The sequence below is a fragment of the Lagopus leucura genome, unplaced genomic scaffold (genome assembly GCF_019238085.1).
Source record: "Lagopus leucura isolate 7727_CA_CO unplaced genomic scaffold, USGS_WTPT01 Super-Scaffold_100053, whole genome shotgun sequence".
Lineage (NCBI taxonomy): Eukaryota > Metazoa > Chordata > Aves > Galliformes > Phasianidae > Lagopus > Lagopus leucura.
Genome location: NW_024962299.1, coordinates 383,972 through 402,039, shown reverse-complemented (window position 1 = coordinate 402,039; position 18,068 = coordinate 383,972). Strand labels below are relative to the sequence as shown.

Here is an 18,068-nt window from a genome sequence, read left to right as displayed (position 1 = left end):
GGAGTCTTCACAGATTTATAGTTCAGCTCTGATAAGGTTTGATTTATTACCGTGTTTGGCATGGAAGATCCTGCAGAGCCACCTGGGTGAGGAGGGAGCAGCGTGGCCGGGGAGGGCTGTTGCTCACTGGGGCTGCAGGGCCAACTTGGCTCTGCTCTGGCAGCTGCCGTGGGCCCACGTGTCACACTCTGACCTGCTGTGCTGCTCCAGGACAGCGTGGCGAGATGGCGGTGGGATGGCAGTGGGATGGTGGTGGGATAGCAGGAGGCTGGTGGCAGAATGACATTCACCATGGGCTGTGGTGAGCAGCTCCAGAACACCTGCATACATACAGTTCTCTGCTTAGGTTCGTCTTTCCATGGTGACGATTGTTTTTTCATTTCAACACGTGTGTGCAGTTGTTGCATATAAGAGATGATTTTGAAGTCTGAATTAACTTGCTATAAAAGCAACTGGGGTGAGAGGTGGTCTTTTGGGCTGGGCTCGCAGACACAGCCCCACACCTCAGGTCCTGGAGGTGCAGCATGGACAAAGATGTCTCATCTCGCTGCTCATCAGCCCCCTGTCGCGATCCCCAGGCTGCCGCCTGAGCATGGCTGGATGCAAGAGCCCCTCAGTCATGAGCTGTCACCCAGCGGTGCTCAGAGCATGCCTGGAAGGGGCTGGGAAGTGACAGAGTGCTGGAGAACCACAGGGTGAGGAAAGAGCTCCAGGTTCACCTGCTGCCACGAGAGTGTCCATGTAAACTCTGGTGGTGAGAAGGCAGTTCATACTAAAGCTTGTATGCTTATGTTTTTTTCAAATTCTCCTGTTAGATTTAGCAGTTATATCTTTTGATACTAACTTTAATTATCTGATCTCGTTTGTGAGTACTGCTGAAATCCTGGCCACAGCAACATTCTGGGACACTGATTTCCACAGCCTAATTACCAAGTCTAACTCTACAGGGAAAATGTGCGCGTTTCACCTGTGAGGTCCTGGAGATGCTCTAACTGCTGGGTTTCCTGCATGTATGGAGCTGCATAGGCAGACCCAAGGTCAGCAGTGAAGAGGGGGATGAAGGCCAGGAGTGCTGGGCAGCCTGCTGACATTTCCAGCTTGATCTGGCTGCTGGAACGTTTACCAGACGTACTGCTGTAGTGCAAACGCCTACTCCAAAGGAAAACAGAGCCTCCTGCATTGAGACAGTTGATGTGGCACATCTTCGAGCCCGCTGTTATCTCCTTTGGCAGCGAGCCCACGTCTGAGAGCAGCATCAGCCTCCTGGGCTGCAGGATCTCATCACGTGCTGGGGCATACAAGATGACCCCTGGCTGTCTCGTCATGTCAGCTAGAAATTCAGCAGCCAGATGCTGAAAGTAGCTAAGATCATTACAAAGCATGGCCACCCACAGGCAGAGGGAAATAAACCCGAGAAGGACGGTATGTGAGATCTTTTTGAATTTGTTCCGCTCTTGAAATCTGGTAGGCCAAGAGGCCTGGGAAGATGGAGAGCACAAAGTCTCTGTAAGTGAGAGCAGAGGCTCTTACAGGAACATCATTTGGTTCACGTCAAATTAACTGAAGTCCCTTCTTGCTCTGGGAGAAATGGGTCTGAAAATCTCACTTGGTGTTCTTCAGACTGCTACCCATTTTATGTTCTTTTACCAAATTGTCCCTTTGTCACCTTTCTCAGGAGAGCAGAACCAATCTCTTCAGTTTCTGGCTGGGGAAGGTTTCGGTCTAGTGTTCTTCATCTGCTTTTGTTGCCCTAGAGATGATGTGGGGAGGTGCTGTATGATCCTGTGTTGCAGGTAGTGCACCAGCACTGCCAGTGTCATCATGTTCTCCGTCTGTTCACTAGCATCGGATGCCGCTAATTTTTGGACTTCAGTAGAGTAGAGCTGCTTCTAAAGTCTTAGAGGATTTAAGGACTCTTGAGCCTAAGCAGAGCGGCTTATGGACAGTCTTTGTTATCAGAGCCTTTTCAGGTCTTTGGTATATGGGTGAACATTCACTGCTCTGAATTCCTGATGTACTTCAGCTGTTTTGGATCATTCCGTTCAGATTCACGTTCAGTGCGGAAAATACGAGACGACTGAGTGAGTCTCTTGTAGCCAGTTGTTCAGGATTAGCTATTGCCAAGAGGATTCCCTAGAGTTTGACCTTGGTTAATGCTCTTTGTCAGAACTCCGTTTGTGCTCCGCAGTCTTGTAGGGCTTGTATACTGGAGCTGAGGCTGCCAAACAGCACTGTGGCAGGCACCAGTTCAGGTGCTGGGATCTGTAGATCCATGTGACAAGGCTTTGTGAGGATACTAAGACCCCATCTTCGCTCTGGAAGGTGGAATGGGGCAGAAACATTGAGAGCTTATTGTTCTTTGGCAAACCATGGTAATTTGAGGAACTGACCCTGTAATTAAAACTGGGCTGTGTGCAGGGACGCTTTCTGGCATGGCTCTTGAACCCCTGCGTGTCTTCTGGGAATGGGCTCATGCTCCTACCCATCTCTCCAATGTGATAAATTAGGTCAGTTGCACAGGTCTGATTTCTTAATCTGACACCTTTTGCTGTCCTACTTGCATAACTGGATAAATATTTTTACAGAAATGATTTAGTTTGCAGTGACTGTTATAGATCTGGTTCTGCAGTGAGAGGAAAGGGGAAGGTCTCTGGAGGCAGAAAACCCTAGTGTGGCAGAAAGCCTGCTGGGAAGTCAGCTCAAGAAGAATTAGAAACCCTTTAAATAAATGCTTACTTGACATGACTCTGTCTTCCACAGTCTAACAAGCAGGGAAGCGAATGGCAGCCGCTGGCCAGAAATTGATTGCATTAATTGATATGCCAATAAGAGAGCTTGTTACATCCGCCATTGGTTAGGAGGCCGGCTAACAAGTCCCGCTGATCAATGGAACCAATAAAGATTTCATCCATTAATGAGCAACATGGTAATTAATGTTATCCATAAACCAATTAGCCTGGGTAGCTAATGTGCCGGTTAGCACAGTGAGTGGCAGAGCAGTGGGTGTGTGCAGACCGGCCGTCCGGTGCGAGGGGGGCATCACCTCTTCGATGCCGCTGGCGGGATTTAGCGAAACAGATGGCTTCCCCTTGAGAGGAAGAGTTGGGAGCATGGCTGGTGAGATGGGTCTGTCTTCTGGGAAGGGCCACACCTCTCCACATTTACAAGGCAATTTCAGTGATTTTTGCCTTCCCTTTTTTTAACCTCTGCGTGGTGCACATGCGGATCTTTTCCATTTCGAGCGTGTTCTCTGGAGATGCGCAGGATTACTTAGCTTGTTCTGATGGCAGAGCACAGTGTTTGTGTACCTCCTGTTTCATGGGAAAGCTGCGTGTGTGCTCTGCCTGGACCCTGACCCCTTCTGTCTAGCTCTGTGGGAGCTGTTCTGAGCACTGTTGTGTTATACTTTCTCTGCACATTCCATATGAATAATTGCATTTGTGCAGAAAGCACAACGTGTATATTGACGGCTGTTGTCTAAAAACACTTGCAGTGGGGCTGCCTTAAGTTGGTAACCACCAGCTGTTAATCTGCAATGCTGCTCGTGTCACCAGCACATGTGGAAGTGACCCGATTTGTGGGAGGGTCCCTGCAGAACAGTGGTGGGTGTGAGCAGGACTGCTGTGTGTTGCTTGGGTCCCCCCTTCCTCCACTGTGAGGGACAGCAGTGCACTGGGAGAGCACATGGCCAGGGCTTATCTGTGAAAGGGCATGAATTGCTGTCGAACAGAGCCCCCTGTGTGGGGTTTTGAGGGCTGCCCTCTGCCTGTGGCACTGTCTTTGACAGCCCGGAGGTTGTGGTTTGGCTTCGGGGTGACAAAACACTTGCATGCAGGCTGTGTGCTGCACAGTGCCTCCCTGTGTACAACCACGACTGTCCCCCAGTGCAGTTAGAGTGGAGCTGCCAGGAGGCCTCCGGGCTGCCATCCCCAGCCAGGCAGTTGCAGTGTGAGGAGCAACTGGGAGGTCTGGGGTTGACAGTGCAGGAGCAGCTCTGGCTCTTGGCAACGTCATTCCCACTGTTCCACCATGGAGTTACTTTGCGTTGTTAGATATTGACCCTGGGAGACCCCTTGTGGATTCCCTAATTGAAAATTAATATCAGATCAATGCCATGGGCAATTTGCATATTGATCATAAACAACTTTGAAGGCACCAAGTGTATGTTGGATCAATAGAGCTCTTGAGCAGGCTGCAGTAGGTGAGCATTCCCGCGCTGCTCTGTGGGAGAGGTGAATGCCTGGGGAGGTTGGGAATGGGTCTGCGCAGCGGCTGCGACACTGGGGATGGGGAGCTCGTGGCAGGCTGGAGTCGGAGTGGTGTTTGAAGTCAGGACCTGTTTCTGGAGTTCACTTTGAAAGGAGAATTAGAGGAAATGTTTTTGTTTGTTGATTTTAAACCGACCAAGTGAAGCCCCGAGGCACAGCAGCATCACGCAGTAATGGCGAAGCTGCTGTGCCTCCTGGCACCTGGACCTGGGAGACGTCACAGCCCATGCTCAGCTTCATCACTCCTGTGACGTACTGCCTGCTGCATTTACCCTAAATAGAGGCCTCCAAAGCAGCGCTTTGTTTTTTCTAGGGACAGAAATGATCTCATCAATGATTGTTCTGGCTTTTTTCTCCTATGTTTGCTTTTTGATGGCAATGGATTGATTCCCGCTCTGACTGAAATAGGGTATTTCTGAACACTGTTGGGTTGATGGGATCAAATCTTTCACATCAAATTTCATTAAAAAACAAAACCAAAAGCTTCATCTGGAAATACATCAAGTGCCCCTGGAAGCCTTCCTTTAAAGAAGGATGTGCGTGGGCAGTAGAAGCAAAGCGTAAGGATTCACTGCTTCATTCGACCACTCCTGATGAAGCAGGACAGTCGCAGATCTCATGATAAAGCTGCATTTGCCTTGGCCATAGAAACAGGAGCTCCATGTGGCCTGGGAGCAGAAAGATGGGTTGGGTTGGGAACCTGCCTCCAAAGTTGCTGCTTGTTTCCAGAGCTCTGCCGGCCACTTTGCACAGCCGGCGGTTCCAGGAAGTCGCTGTGCATCTGATTACTGCATTACAGAGCTTTCATTGACTCGGCTGCGCTGTGCTGATGAACTGAGACTGGGGACAAGAGCTCATAATTGAAAGAAATAAATTCTTATCACAGGCCTCTGCTGGAGCCACCACCTGTACGTGCGCCTTCGTCCAGGTTCCAGGAACATTTTGAATCCCTGGAGCACCTGGTGCTCCCTCGTTACTGTTCCCAGAGAGCAGAGCTCAGGGATGGCAGGGGTGAGGAGCATCCCGGGGTGGCAGAAGCACTCCTTCCTCCCAGCCGCAGCGGGCACTGCTCTGCAGGCTGGGCTGCTTGTGAGCTGCAAGCACCTTCAGGGCCTCCGTGGGGGCATTCCCAAGCTCTTCCCTTTCACTTCCAAGGTAAAACAGCCACATAACAGCCCATCTTGTCTTAGATTTGATGGTGAGTTGAAATCCTTCCCTGCTGTATGAAAGAGGATATGGGAATAGAGAATGTGTTTCACTTGCCACAAAAATATTAAGGGTGAATATGTAGTTTCTTGTATATACATACATAAATTGAAAAAATTCAGGGGTTTGCTGGGGCTCTGCTTGGATGCAGCTTGCTGGCCTCTCTGCAGAGACACAGCTGGCACCCCTCCCTCCCTGCTGCAGATAAGCTGTGTTAGGATTTCCGAGGCTGTTAGCAGCCCTTGTAATTTTGCACATTCCTCTGGGCTGTGGATCAGGCTGCTGCTGTTAATGCAGTACTGGTGGTATGGAGGTGAATGGAAAGGCTTCACTTGACACCCCGTGACCTCCCTGTACAGCTGAATACTGGAGAGCCCGGGCCGAGATTGCAGTCGCTTTCAATTACTCAAAGCCAGGAGAGGTGGAGAAAAAGGGACTGCTGGCTGCAGGAAGCTGAAATCTTCTTCTGCTGAAAGCTTATTAGTAAGAGTGGAAAAGCAATCAATGACATTCTGTTTGTGTTAGTAACCCAGACCTGGGGAAGGGGCAGCTCAGCCTTCGGACGTGGTCATCTCTGCTGCAGTGTGACGTGGTGTTCCTCAAGTGTGTCCTCACAGGCAGCTCCAGGGCTGTGTAACTGCATGCCGTGAGCATCTCTGCCATCTTCTGTGTCACAAGGTGTGTAGTGTGCCTAGTTTTCTCTCTTTTTTGCACCAATCCAAATGGTTTGGTCCAGCTTCATGGGAAGCTGTCAACATGACAGCAAGGTCAGGAGTCACCAGAAATACACTGGGATTGTGCTGAGCATAGCCAGTGCGTGCAAGAGAGAAGAATACAGTGAATTATGGTACGGGTCACAAGAGCAGCTCTCTGTTCTGGGCTTCTTGTGGGAGGGCGGCCTGCCGGACCCACGTGGACGCACACACATATCAGGACACAGATACTTCCCTCTGCCAACACGCTCTGTTGGCTGCGGTTCCTGTTGGCTGTCTGCAGTCACTGGCACAGCCAGGAGTGGCTGAGGAGGGCCAGGCCTGACCCGAGGCCTGCAGCGCCCTTGCTTTGGCCACAGCCCCGCTCCCAGAGCACTGCTCTGCCCCTTCCCTGCCTGCTGCCCTTTCTGGCCTTCTCCTGCCCCAACAGCTCTGTGTGGGGATTATTTTCTCCCAGATGAAAGCATGGATGTTCCGTGGTTGTATTTGCATGTGCTGTGCCGCCATTACTGAAGTGTCGGGTCCTCAAACACTGCCACTGTTTGTCTTTCTGGAACCTCTGAGGGACAGACAAATGCTGTTTCCATTTTAGAGCTGAGGAGCTGGGCTTTACTTGTTTCCTGGGGCAGGGTCCATCCCTGGATGGTGTCACACTCTGATGTCGATCTCTTGGCTGAGATGAAGCAGAACCCGGCTAAACGTCTCACCTTGCTTCATCGCACTCCACCTGCAAATCCTGTCCATGAGCCTTTCCTGCAGGCAGTTCATGAAGAAAAATGCAAGACTGAATCATAGAATCATAGAGACCGATCCTCTTTTGATCCAGAAGGACCCCATATACACACAATTCATGGCATTTGCGACTGTCTGTGTCCAGTAGCGTTAGTCCCTGGAAATTAGCTCCTGAAGCTGGGTTCCATGATACAGCCACAACTGCTGTGAATGAGGGCGGCACCGCCGGAGTTTCACGCCTTTGACGCAGGCTGTCTCCACTGCGTTCCACGTCGCTGGTTCTGCAGGCCATCTCCAGAGCGACCGCAGTGAGCCCATGGGTGTGAGATGAATTTCTCTGAGCATACGGCCTCGTTTCGAGCGTGAGGAAGAACAACGTGGATGTTGTACGTGGTAGCAAGGATGGCTTTTTTATTATTAAAAATCTGAGAGCCCAGCAAGCCTGCAGCAGTTGTGAAGCGTCAGCATCATGTCGTGTCTGTGCAGCGCGGCGCCTTGCCGGCACACGGGTGCTGAGGAGCAATGCTGTGGGGAGGCAGGGCGGCTGCAGGCGTCTGGCCGGCTGATGGGAGCAGCCCAGTGCTGGTGGCCCTGTGCTGGTGGGGGGTCGGCAGTGGGCAGTGCCAGCCAGGGCCGTGGTCCCTTCGTTTCCAAAGATGCACTGGGCTCTGCACCCCCCTGTCCTCAAACCCCTTCTGCTGCCGTCCTGCCTCGTCACCCCACCGCTGCCCCACCTGCTCCCAGCTCGCCCTCCCCACTGTCCCGTCCCTTTGTTCCCTGGCCCTCCTCCCACCTGCCTCCATCTCAGAGGCCGAGCTGCCCTTCCTGCAGATCTGGAGCTGGAGATGTGTTTTCTTTTGTTTTGCTGTTTGGTCTGTGTTTGTGTATTTGCATGAGTCTCCTTTCCAGCTGATTCCGATTTGGAGCTAGGTTGAACTGCAGAATGCTGTTTGAAAGAAAAAAAGAGAGGAACTTGTCAAGATGAATTTGTTAGATCACATTTAAGATGAAATAGAATTCAAGGTAGTTTTTGTCCAAAGGAGTGGGGGGTGCTGGAAAGCCGTCAAGCGGCAGGAGAAAGCCCCTCCTTTGTTGTCCTCCTGACATTGAAGTGTAATTTTTCATGGTTATTTGGACTGGAAAATGGGGGGAAAGGGAGAGATGGGCTTGCGATTATTTCCCATAAATGACAACACAATCACATCACGCTCCACTACAAACATGCTCAAGGAATTTGCCATTTTTTTACATTTCATGTGTGAAAATAGCAGCAACCTTTCTAGTTTTGCTGAAATTAAAGGGGGCAAATCTCTGTTGGGCTCCACTGACTTAAAATCCAGCCTGGTTTGCAGAAACACCCAGACAACCCTGTTCTCATGCACAAAGTGAAGTCGGTGCTGGCTGAGCAGTGGGTTCTTGCTTTCGGTCTCTGCACGTGGAGCTGAGCGCACGTCTTCCAGAGGTGCTCTGTGCTGGTCACTGTGCTGCCAGACCTGTGGGGAGAGCTGGGAGCGCACCTGGCAGCGCAGCACTGCGCCCCAGCCCCAGGTCAGCCATTCCTTGCTGGATAAACACAGCCCCTGGGCTGCAGGGGGGTGGGAGCAACTCGTGCTCTGCTCCCATCAGGAAGCTGACCTTGTTTGTGCAGAGCTGTTTTCCCAGGCGATGTTTACTGCAGGACCGTGCTTACCCGCTTTGCCCGGCAGATGAAGAGTTCCAGAGCAGTCGGGGCCTTTCCTGAGCTCATCTCCTGCCTGTCAGATCCAGGTTCCCTTGCACTCCCACACGCACACACTGACCACAGTAATGGCACTGCAGGAGTGGATTATTCTCTTCCTTACCGCTGCTACATCTTGTTGCCAAAATTACAAAGCAAAGGGTTGTGGGGCTTTTTCAACCCTCCCCGCTGCATGCTGACTGTGGGCACCGCAAGACCACGGAGTGCTCGGAAGCGAGACCTCTGGCGGAGCTGGTAAATCAGATAAAGAGCCTGAATGCAAAATAGTAACCATATTAGTAAAAACATTCGTACTTAAGGAGATGTCAGCATCTGGCTGAAGATCTTCTATTTCTTTTGAGCGAGGAGCTTGTTCTGGAGGTACTCAGTGATACAGATGCTATTGTATTGGCTGAAAATTCTGAACTTTTCAATTGGAGCAGGAAATGAAGGAACAGAAGCCATAAGTTTGCGAACTTATGTTGTTGTGAACTTGTTTTGTTTTTTGCTGCCGAACTTCTTGTTTTGCTCACCTGAACATTTGTCCTTATCAGTAACTGCACAGGAGCCAGCTGAGCTTTCCTCCTTGAAAATACAGGATATGGGGATGACTCTGCCAGTCTGGGACACGTTCATAGGTGGCCTTTTCCTTTTCGTCATGAAAGCAGCATAGGTGCACTCTGACCGTGCACTCAAACAGGGCCTCTCAAACAGGGAAGCGCTGTTAATCCAGGGTATGCATGTAGGATTATTACTGTTTTCCTGCAGCCCCATGTCAGGTGCTGGGACTCACCTACCAGCTTCTTACATCAGGGCCAGATCTCCGTGGTGTTCTTCTCTTGATCTGTACCTTGTGCTTTCACTGCTCGGCGTTCTGCTGTCTGTTTCAGGAAGTAAACAAGTTTCTGTAGAACGATGCAGTTAGGAGATAGTGTAGAATGTATTAGAATATATACGTATGTACCTTGCAGATAAGCCCCAGACAAGTTGATCACAGTGAGAAATATGGGAGAGCAGAAAAATAATTCCATGTGAATGGATTGTCTCATCCTCACATGAAACAGTCTGCAAGTTAGGAAGAGGAGAGCTTTTTTGGGGGGTCAGGTTACTTGGTTACAAAGAAATGGCCTAATTGTTCTCGGGGTGATGCTCTGTGACCTAACCTGCGCCGTTTCATCTTTCTTTCACAAAACCACTCTGAGGCAGTAGGCATTCAGAGGCAGAGGGGCTCACCATCTCTGAGTTGCCACCTCAGGCCACCATCAGCTTCCACATCCACCCACCTGCAGCGGTGCGCGCCTAACAAGTCCCAGCACAGTGGGTTTACAGAAACAATGGGAGAGAAACAGAAGGCAGGATGCTCCATTCCCCTGTATGCATGGGCGTCTCCCATGCAGGAGCAGTGCCAAGGCCATGGCATTGCAGCAGTACCCAAGTTCAGAAGCTCACTGCCTTTTGGGTCACCCAGTGGGAGCAGAGATGGCCGCGTGTGCTGTGGCCGCGGTGGGTCTCACGTGGCGCGGAGCAGCGTGCAGCACGGCCGATAGCTGGCACCGATTTCCCTGTAAGCAGGGAGCTGCTGCCCGTCTCGCATGGTGCCAGGACAGCCAGTTGGCCAGGCTCTGGGCAGCGTGTCCTGCTGGCTCAGCTCAGCTTCCTGCCACGCTCTGTGTGTGCTCTCTGCCCCCGGCGCACAGGCGTGGGTTAGGTGGGTTCAGGTGAAGCCCTGCTGGGGTGTTCTCCCCTCCCCGTGCAGCCGGCTGTGCGTGGCCCTGCTGTCAGCGCTCCCTGCGGCACTGGCTTAAAAGTCAGCCGGGTCTCCGTGCTGCCTGTCTGCGGGGTTTTTTGGCTACTTACCCTGAAATGGGGGAGCATCAGTGATTCTTTTTGTTTCAAAGGAAAGACCCTGTGTACAATTAAAACTTGTTTCTGGTAAACCTCATTCCAGGAAAGATGAGCTTTTAACAAAAGGCTTTTGACAGCTGCAGGGTATTTCATTTTTTTAATGCCGAATGAAAAATCAATACATTTTTCTAGGTTATACATATTCAGAACAGGCTTGATATTTCCATTATAATGGAAAATGGGTGTCTGCACATCTCGCCTGTCAGAGCTGCACCACCGCATTTTCCAAGCCACTGCTAAATATTTCAAACCTGATTTGATTGTGGTTCATGACAGCTAATGTTTCTCAGCTCTTGAGCCTGCCGGAGGGTGGGGAGGCAAATGCGTGCCCTTTCTCTCCCGTCGCTACAATTCCACCACCCCTGAAATGCCCCTTACCCCCTCAGATATGGGATCTGGGTTTGTTAAGGAAAATACAGCAGGGAGGAGGGGGGAGGTCTTGGCTGCTCAGCCTGGTCTGAATCCAGTCGTCATTTGCTGAGTTCTCCACACCCACGAACTTCATCGGCTCGGAGGGGGGTGGAAGTGCTGTGTGCGGGGACTCGGCCGCATTTTCAGTGCGTAACTGAGCTCAGAGACTCCGACATCTGCAGATGTCAGGAGATGCCCATGATTTTCCAGACTCCTCTCCCCCTCTTCTTCACCCTCCCTCCCTCCCATAGTGACTGCTTTAATTTTAAATTAAAAGGAAATGCCACTGTCTAAAATGATTTATTCACGAAGGAAGAAAAGACTTTTCCTAGGAATTTGCATGGGGCGGTTCTGTATGATGGAGGAACAGACTCCTCAGCCCTCTGCCTGCCCACAGTTACAGCTGCGCACTCTTGTTGTTGACCTGATGCCCTAGGGCTGGAAAATTCCTTTAAGAATTTATTAACGCAACGTCACGTGCCTCGTGGGCGACACTCTGGCATGGGGACCCATGAGCAGGCTGTAGCATTTGTGTTTCAATGGGACGTGATCCCCCTCATGCAGATCCCATAGCAACAGCTTTTGACTTGCTCTGGTGAGCTTCTCGCAGATGAAGTCCATTTACCCTTCACAGCCCCATAAACCATGCTTAGCTGGGAAGCTGAGGGTACCAGTCTGGTTCCTACATCGTCTGTGTGTGTGAGGCAGAGCAGCATCTCTGCCTGTCCGGAGCCCCCAGTGCCTCCTATGAAACATCTTTTGTGAAGGACTTCCATGCCTCTGTGTTCAGTGTCCGCCCTTGACCTGCAGACACTCCAGTGTACAGCTGAGATACTGCAGGGTCATCACACCCCCTGGATATCAGTCCTGACTGGGGCACTTCTTAAGACGAACAACTCTGAGTTGAGCACCTAACTGGGAGAGTTTTTATCAGTCCCCATAATGAAAATACACTCAAGCTGTAAGGTGAAACAATCCTAACAGGCAGTGTTTGCAGCCTCAAAGAATCACTGTTATTTGGAAATAAATTTCCCATATCTTACTGACCATTTGGCCTTCAGGAGTTGACCATGAGGTGTTCTTCCTACTCCTGTCTTGGCTGTCAGGCTTTAGGTAAAGGCAAAAGTCGCTCTGTTAGAGTACAGCATGGGAGCAGCGTGCCATTGGGATTTGCAGGCAATTAAGATGGAAGAAAACTGGAGCTTAACAACTCCATGATGCATGTGCAACGGATCAAGTAGAAAATTGGACGTTTCCTCACCAGATGTGCTACTGGCATTGCTCTGTCTGAAAGATGCCCCAAAGAAATGCAAAAGCACAGGTGGTTGGGTGCCATTGGCCAACTGAAGGCTGGCGTGGAAGAGGATGTGTCCCCAGCCATCCCTGGAGTCAGTTTTACGCACCAATGGCTGCAGGACAAGTTGGGTTGAGCACAGCAAGCAAAGTTGAATCCAGCCATCCAAAAATCTGTTGGAAGAGCGTCACGAGGTAGCTGGAGTTAACACTTCCCTGCCCCACATCCTCGTGCAGGCGGCAGTAGCACAAGAACCCTCAGCTGCAAGAGCCCCCAGGAGCAGCAGCACGGCTGCAGCACAGCCCCAGAGCAGCATTGGGGCGGCCACAGACAGCCTGAACTCATAGCCAAGCAGCAGCAGTGCGCGGAGCTTCTGCTGCTGACCTGCAGCCCAGCTGGGCCTCCCGGGGCACATGCATCTTGTGCTCTCTTCCCTTCTCATCCTGCTTTAGAAATTGCTTTTCAGAAAAAAAATTGCACAGAGTTGAGAGAGGAGGAGGAGGTTTTGGAGCATGGGTGTGCTTTTCTGCTGCCTGCCTGTCCAGCACAGGGGTGTTTGAGCCAAGGAGGCAGATTTTATCCTCAGAGAGGAGCTGCTTCCAGGAACAGGGCTCAGCAAGCGCTTGGTACGAGAGTCTGTCTGGTGGCTTTGTTAAAGGCTGCCCAGTGAGACAGGCTGTGCCTTGAATGAGGGGCTGCACGCTGAGCAGGGCAGAAGGAGTTGCCATTTGTAGCCTTGTTTTTTAATCATTTTCTACCTTTATTGGTATTCATAGCTCACATTTTTCCGGTTACTGTCAGCCTGGGCTTTCATCCATTTTAAGGAGCTATTTTTTCCCCTTGTTGATGATGATGATGGTATAAAGACAGATGGTGTAACTGCTTATGAATGTCCTATTTTATTTCCCTCAAACCAGACAGTGCACTTGAAGACGTCTATTATTTCCACATGCTCAGGTTAGAGCCCAGACAGCGTCTGAGCGGGCAGCCAGCAGCCGTCCTGCTGCCATGCCGATGCTGACACCTCCGGGTCGTAGCCGGGAGTGCCGCCGCGCCGGGCACCTTTGTTGTGCCCGCAGCGCCCGCGGGCAGCCGGGGCGGGGAGCTGGGAGCCCCTGGGTGTCCTTAGCGAGGGTTTAACGCGGCAATAGACAACTCTTAATGAAGGGGTTTGATCAGGCCGGCATAAATCTGCTCTTCACGCCAGCTGCCTCTGTTAAATAGACGCGCTCTCACCCTGCACCACAGCCTTTGGAAGGCAGCGAGGGAGTGGGTTTGGGGGGGGGGGGGGGCGAAGGGGGGGGGGAAAAATGGAGTATTTTCTGAAATGGGAACCCGACTGCTGATGCCACAGCCTTTTCTCCAGCAAACTTGACCACGCGTCTCGCAAGGCAGACCGCTCGTCTCACCTCTGCGTCAGTAGCACGTGGCTTTCTGCAGTAGGCGCTTTCCCCAGAGGTGCCTCTTGCTCTGGGATCTGTTCTCTCGGGATAAGACTCCTGGGATCCCTGCAGTTCTCAAGCATCTTTAGCTTGTAAAAAAAAGTGAAAGAGAGGTGGTGTATAAATCGCAACGCTTCCTCTGAATATCACTGCGGATCTCTGGATGCTTCTGCAAGTTCCTCCTTGATTTAAGTTGCCACGTTCTCAAGGGGCAGTGCTGAGTATCTGCAGTCTCCTAATATATATATTTTTTAATCCCAATTTCTTGCCCTGTCATTGTTAGGAGGAGGATGTGTGAAGGGAGATGATTTAACTAGTTAGGTAGTTCAGATAAAGCCTCAGGATAGCCTTGGATTTTCCATGACCATAATGCAAGTTAAAATTATGAACTCTCCTGCCTGAAAGAGGATATAATGGCTTAAAAGTACCCTTTCCTCCCACTGTTGATGTAGCCCCCGTCAATTACGTGGTGGCTGCTGAGCTGCCTGCACTACACATACATACCCGCGATGTTAGATGATAATGTGGCTGTTACATCCTGGTGTTGGAGGTCTGGCAGCTACAGCTGTCTCTCTCCCTGTGTCCCGCCTAACGAGGGTGCCTGCACATGGAGCGGCGCTCAGCCATGTCGATGTGCCCCGTGCAGCCGCGGCCACTGCACTCCGCTGCTTTTGTTCATGGTTGGGCAGTGCCATTTCATGTTTTTCCTTCGTGCTTTTGCACTGCTGCTGCCTGTGTGCTCGAGCTTTTCCCGTGGCCGGGATGAAAATAAGGCCCCTCAGCAGCCTCCTCCCATGTCCTGTGTCAGGGCCATGCCCTCTGCCCCCTGCTTTGAGCAGCGGTGAGTTGTGTTGCTCTGAGGTGGTCTGGGGGTCTCAGTGGTCAGGGCCACACTGTGCAGTGCCGTCCATTCCTAGGAGCTCGAGCTGGGGATGAGGGAAGAGTAGAGGCTGACGGTGCTGAGGGCTCTGATCAGGCCCCAGCACTTCTCTGATCTATGGCATGGTTGAGTAGACCCTTCTCGTTCCAGGCAATCGTTTTTCTGCTTGTTACACTGCAGGGGCTGTAAGTGGCAGTCATAGGCCAGGTTCACTTCCTCCCGTCAGTATCTTCCATAGCCTTTCTTTACCAGCTAGTAGGTGGTCACCAGATAATGCTGGGTGGCATCAACACCCAGCGGTTGCGCTCTGTTCCTCAGTGGCAGTTATTTGATCTTCTGACTTGACTTTCATTTTTATGTTATTCTTTCTGCTTTTTGTTTTTCAGACGAAGCCACTGAAGATGCAGAAGGACCCAATGAAACAGCTGTTGATGCTGAAGAGCCTGCCAAGGAGCAAGAGAGTGCAGGGGACAAGGACCAGAGCAAATGGACAGGTGGGTTTTGGTCCCTCTTTATCTTTCAATCTGAGAAAGGAAAGCGGGGAGGTGCAGAACACTACTCTGCAAAATTCTTTCCTTAAACAACCATGCTGCACAGTGCTGTTGGTGTGATGTAGGCGCTGTGAAGTCTTCGGGTGTAGCTTTGCAACAGGCTCACGTAGTTCAAGCCGTGGTCACTCATGCATTCCCTGCCAGCCCCATGGCCGCAGGTCAGAGCTCGTCTGTTCTCACGTGGTGCTGGGCCTGACACGGGCAGTGGAAATGTGCAGCTGGGATTGGAGGAGAGGAAAGGGACTGCCCTTGTTGGCAGCTGACAGCGCTTAGGCTGGATTAAGCATATCATGAAACCCCACCCTGTAGTTAAGACTGGAGAGATTGCTAACCTACTTTTCCATTATGGTCTGGTTTTTACCATAACTCTGGTTTTTACACAGAAGAGCAGAGAGGCAGACCCTGTGCTCGTGCTCTGTTAACTGCTTGCTTTCTGCTGGATCTGTGACATCCTGAAACAAACTGTAGGTGTGTAACAATCTTTACGTTGCTGAGTAAGAATCTCAGGTTTCTCTTTGCAAAATCCGTGGGTAGATTTCACAGCTTCATTAAGTCTTCACAGGAAAACACACAGTGGAAAACGCAGCTAGGCTGCTGTGGGTGTGTATCTGGACAAACAGCACCCAGGGCCACTGCCAGCCTGAAGCGTAAAGCCCCAGCAAGGTTTCTGCATGTGTGTTGTTGAATTTGAGGCCTGCTTTCAAATGCGTAGCAACACTAGCCTTGAACTTGAAAGCAAAAGAAGTCCTGAATTCATTTCTGTACAGTGGATTTGCTCGACACGTACCACCCTCAGTCTTGCGTTGTTTCTGCTTTCAAGCTCCCTTGAGGAGCGTGGCTGTGTCACTGTGTCCTTGTGGACCCCAGACATGGAAGGGAATAGAAACTGGGTTATGTTAGTCTTGACAAAATAGAGCTGCACTGTCCACCTATGCAGGTAATCAAAATGCAGCAGTGGAAGTTGAGATGCAGACAGGGAAGGATATGGGGATATCCCAGGATATAGGGAGCACCAAGAGGCACTCAAACAATGCCTTGCTGTAAGAAGACTGCAGGGCACGAGCTGGTCTGCAGCTCAACCCTGATGTCAGCAAAACTGAAGAGTGGTCACGTTGTGTGCTTTTATCTTGACTAAATGCACCGACGGCATGAGAGAGCAGCAGCCCTGCTGGCTGCACTGCACGAAGGCTCGTGGTCCAGCCGCAGGAACAGGTTGCCAAGGGTTCAGTTCAGCCACCTGTGTTCAGGTCTGTGTCCACTGCTTCATCCTTGGGCATTTTGAGGAGGCGACCACCTCAGCTGTCCAACCTGTCAGCTGCTCTCTTGTGAGTCCCAGAAAATGAGAGATGGGGCTGTGGGGGGACAGACATGGTATTTATCTGTAAGCAGAGGAGTGGCTGGGGAACCGCACACCTGCCAGCTTCGTTTGCCCCAGATTTTCCTGGGAATTGACCAAACAACTGTTTGTAAGTACTGACTGGAAGATAATGAGATGAGGAACAGTCGACATGGATTTGTCAAGAACAAATCATGTCAACACGACCCAATTTCCTTCCGTGTGAGGAAGGCCTCATTGCAGGCAGCATCTTGTGTCTTCTCCTTAGAAAGGCTTCTGGTGGTGCTGTTCAGGACGTTCTCAAAATGAAGCTCGACTAATCGTGATGTAGATAAAAATACTATAAGAAAGAGATGCATTTCTTCAGCTCTGGAAAGCCTCCCCTGGAGGATCGTGTCTGCTTCAGAGCTCTGGGTGTCAGGAAAGTGGAGCAATTTCAGAAAAGCTGAACAGCACAAATAAAGACCGTGGTCAGTATAATGTCAGCTCTAAGGAGAAAGTGGAATAAAGGAGCTTACCTGACCCAAAAAGAGGGGAGGACAAAATAAGTCTTCTTGTGCATAAAGTGCTTCTGAATGGAAGAAAATAATTTGATCTCTCTATTCAGGATATAGACAACAAGAAATAATGGCCCTAAATGGAAAGGAGGAAGGTTGGGGTTAGATAATAGTAAAAAAAAAGAGGTCTCCTGATACAGTTGGTGAAACACTGGAGCAGAATTTCTGGGAAGGTGCCTCAGAAGTGTTCCCTGGAGATCAGAAGAGCTGCGGCCACAAGCAGAGCGGCACAGTCTGCCCTGCGCTGGGAGCCCTGCGGAGCAGCTGCAAATGCTGCAGGTCTGTGAAGGAGGGAGATAGGTGCAGGAATGCAGCAGTATGCTGGAGTGCAGGCTGCGGGACCTGTCCTCTGTGTGCTGTGCTGCAGTTTGCTCATCACGTTCCTTAGCGATTTACTCACCGTCTGTACCTCGCTTCCTTAACTGCAGACGGCATGATCATTTTTGTCAGATTTCTAAAAAAAAAGGCCTTGTGTGGCTGCCCAGAGTGAGTCAGGTTTGTGTGTCTTCTTTATGGCACAGCTGTGGCAGGCAGTGCTGGGTCAGCTATTTGCTGAAAGGAGAAACTTCGCTGCTTTCATTGAAAGTTTGCCAAAATGTTTTCAGCTGCAGAATAAATTTATCGATTCGTTTTTGTACTTATTTTAGAAGAGAATATTCCTAACCAAAAAAAATTTTAAAGTAACGTTTTCCATTAAAGTACACAAGAGGAGAGCTCCATCCCAAGCAGGAATTCCTGTTACCTCAGTTAAGTTCTCATACATCTCTTCGTCGCTCCTGCGAGGTGTGTACAAGTGCAGCACGGTTTGCTCTCTGCAGGGCACACGCTGCCTCTGTGCATTTGTCACAGGCAGCAGTGCTTCGTGGAAGGCAAAGCTGTTGTGTGACTCCGAGAGCATTCCATGCAGAGGGATGGCTGCAGGGCCCATGTCTGTGCAGACCTGCTTGCTGTCTCTCACGGCAGTGGGATGTGGCAGCTGCTGAGCATAGTGCAGTGCGGCCCTCACTGCCAGAGCTGCCATCCCTTCTGTGCAGGGGTCCTGCCCTCCATCCTGCC

The 18,068-nt window shown here is 50.9% G+C and overlaps 1 protein-coding gene across 1 annotated transcript in view; it reads left to right on the top strand.

The window, feature by feature from the left end:
• ZFHX3 (zinc finger homeobox 3) overlaps positions 1–18,068 on the top strand; it is a 98,238-nt gene that overhangs the window by 52,109 nt on the left and 28,061 nt on the right. The window contains 1 exon segment of the mRNA XM_042885835.1: positions 14,955–15,062. Coding sequence (XP_042741769.1) covers positions 14,955–15,062 — 108 coding nt within the window.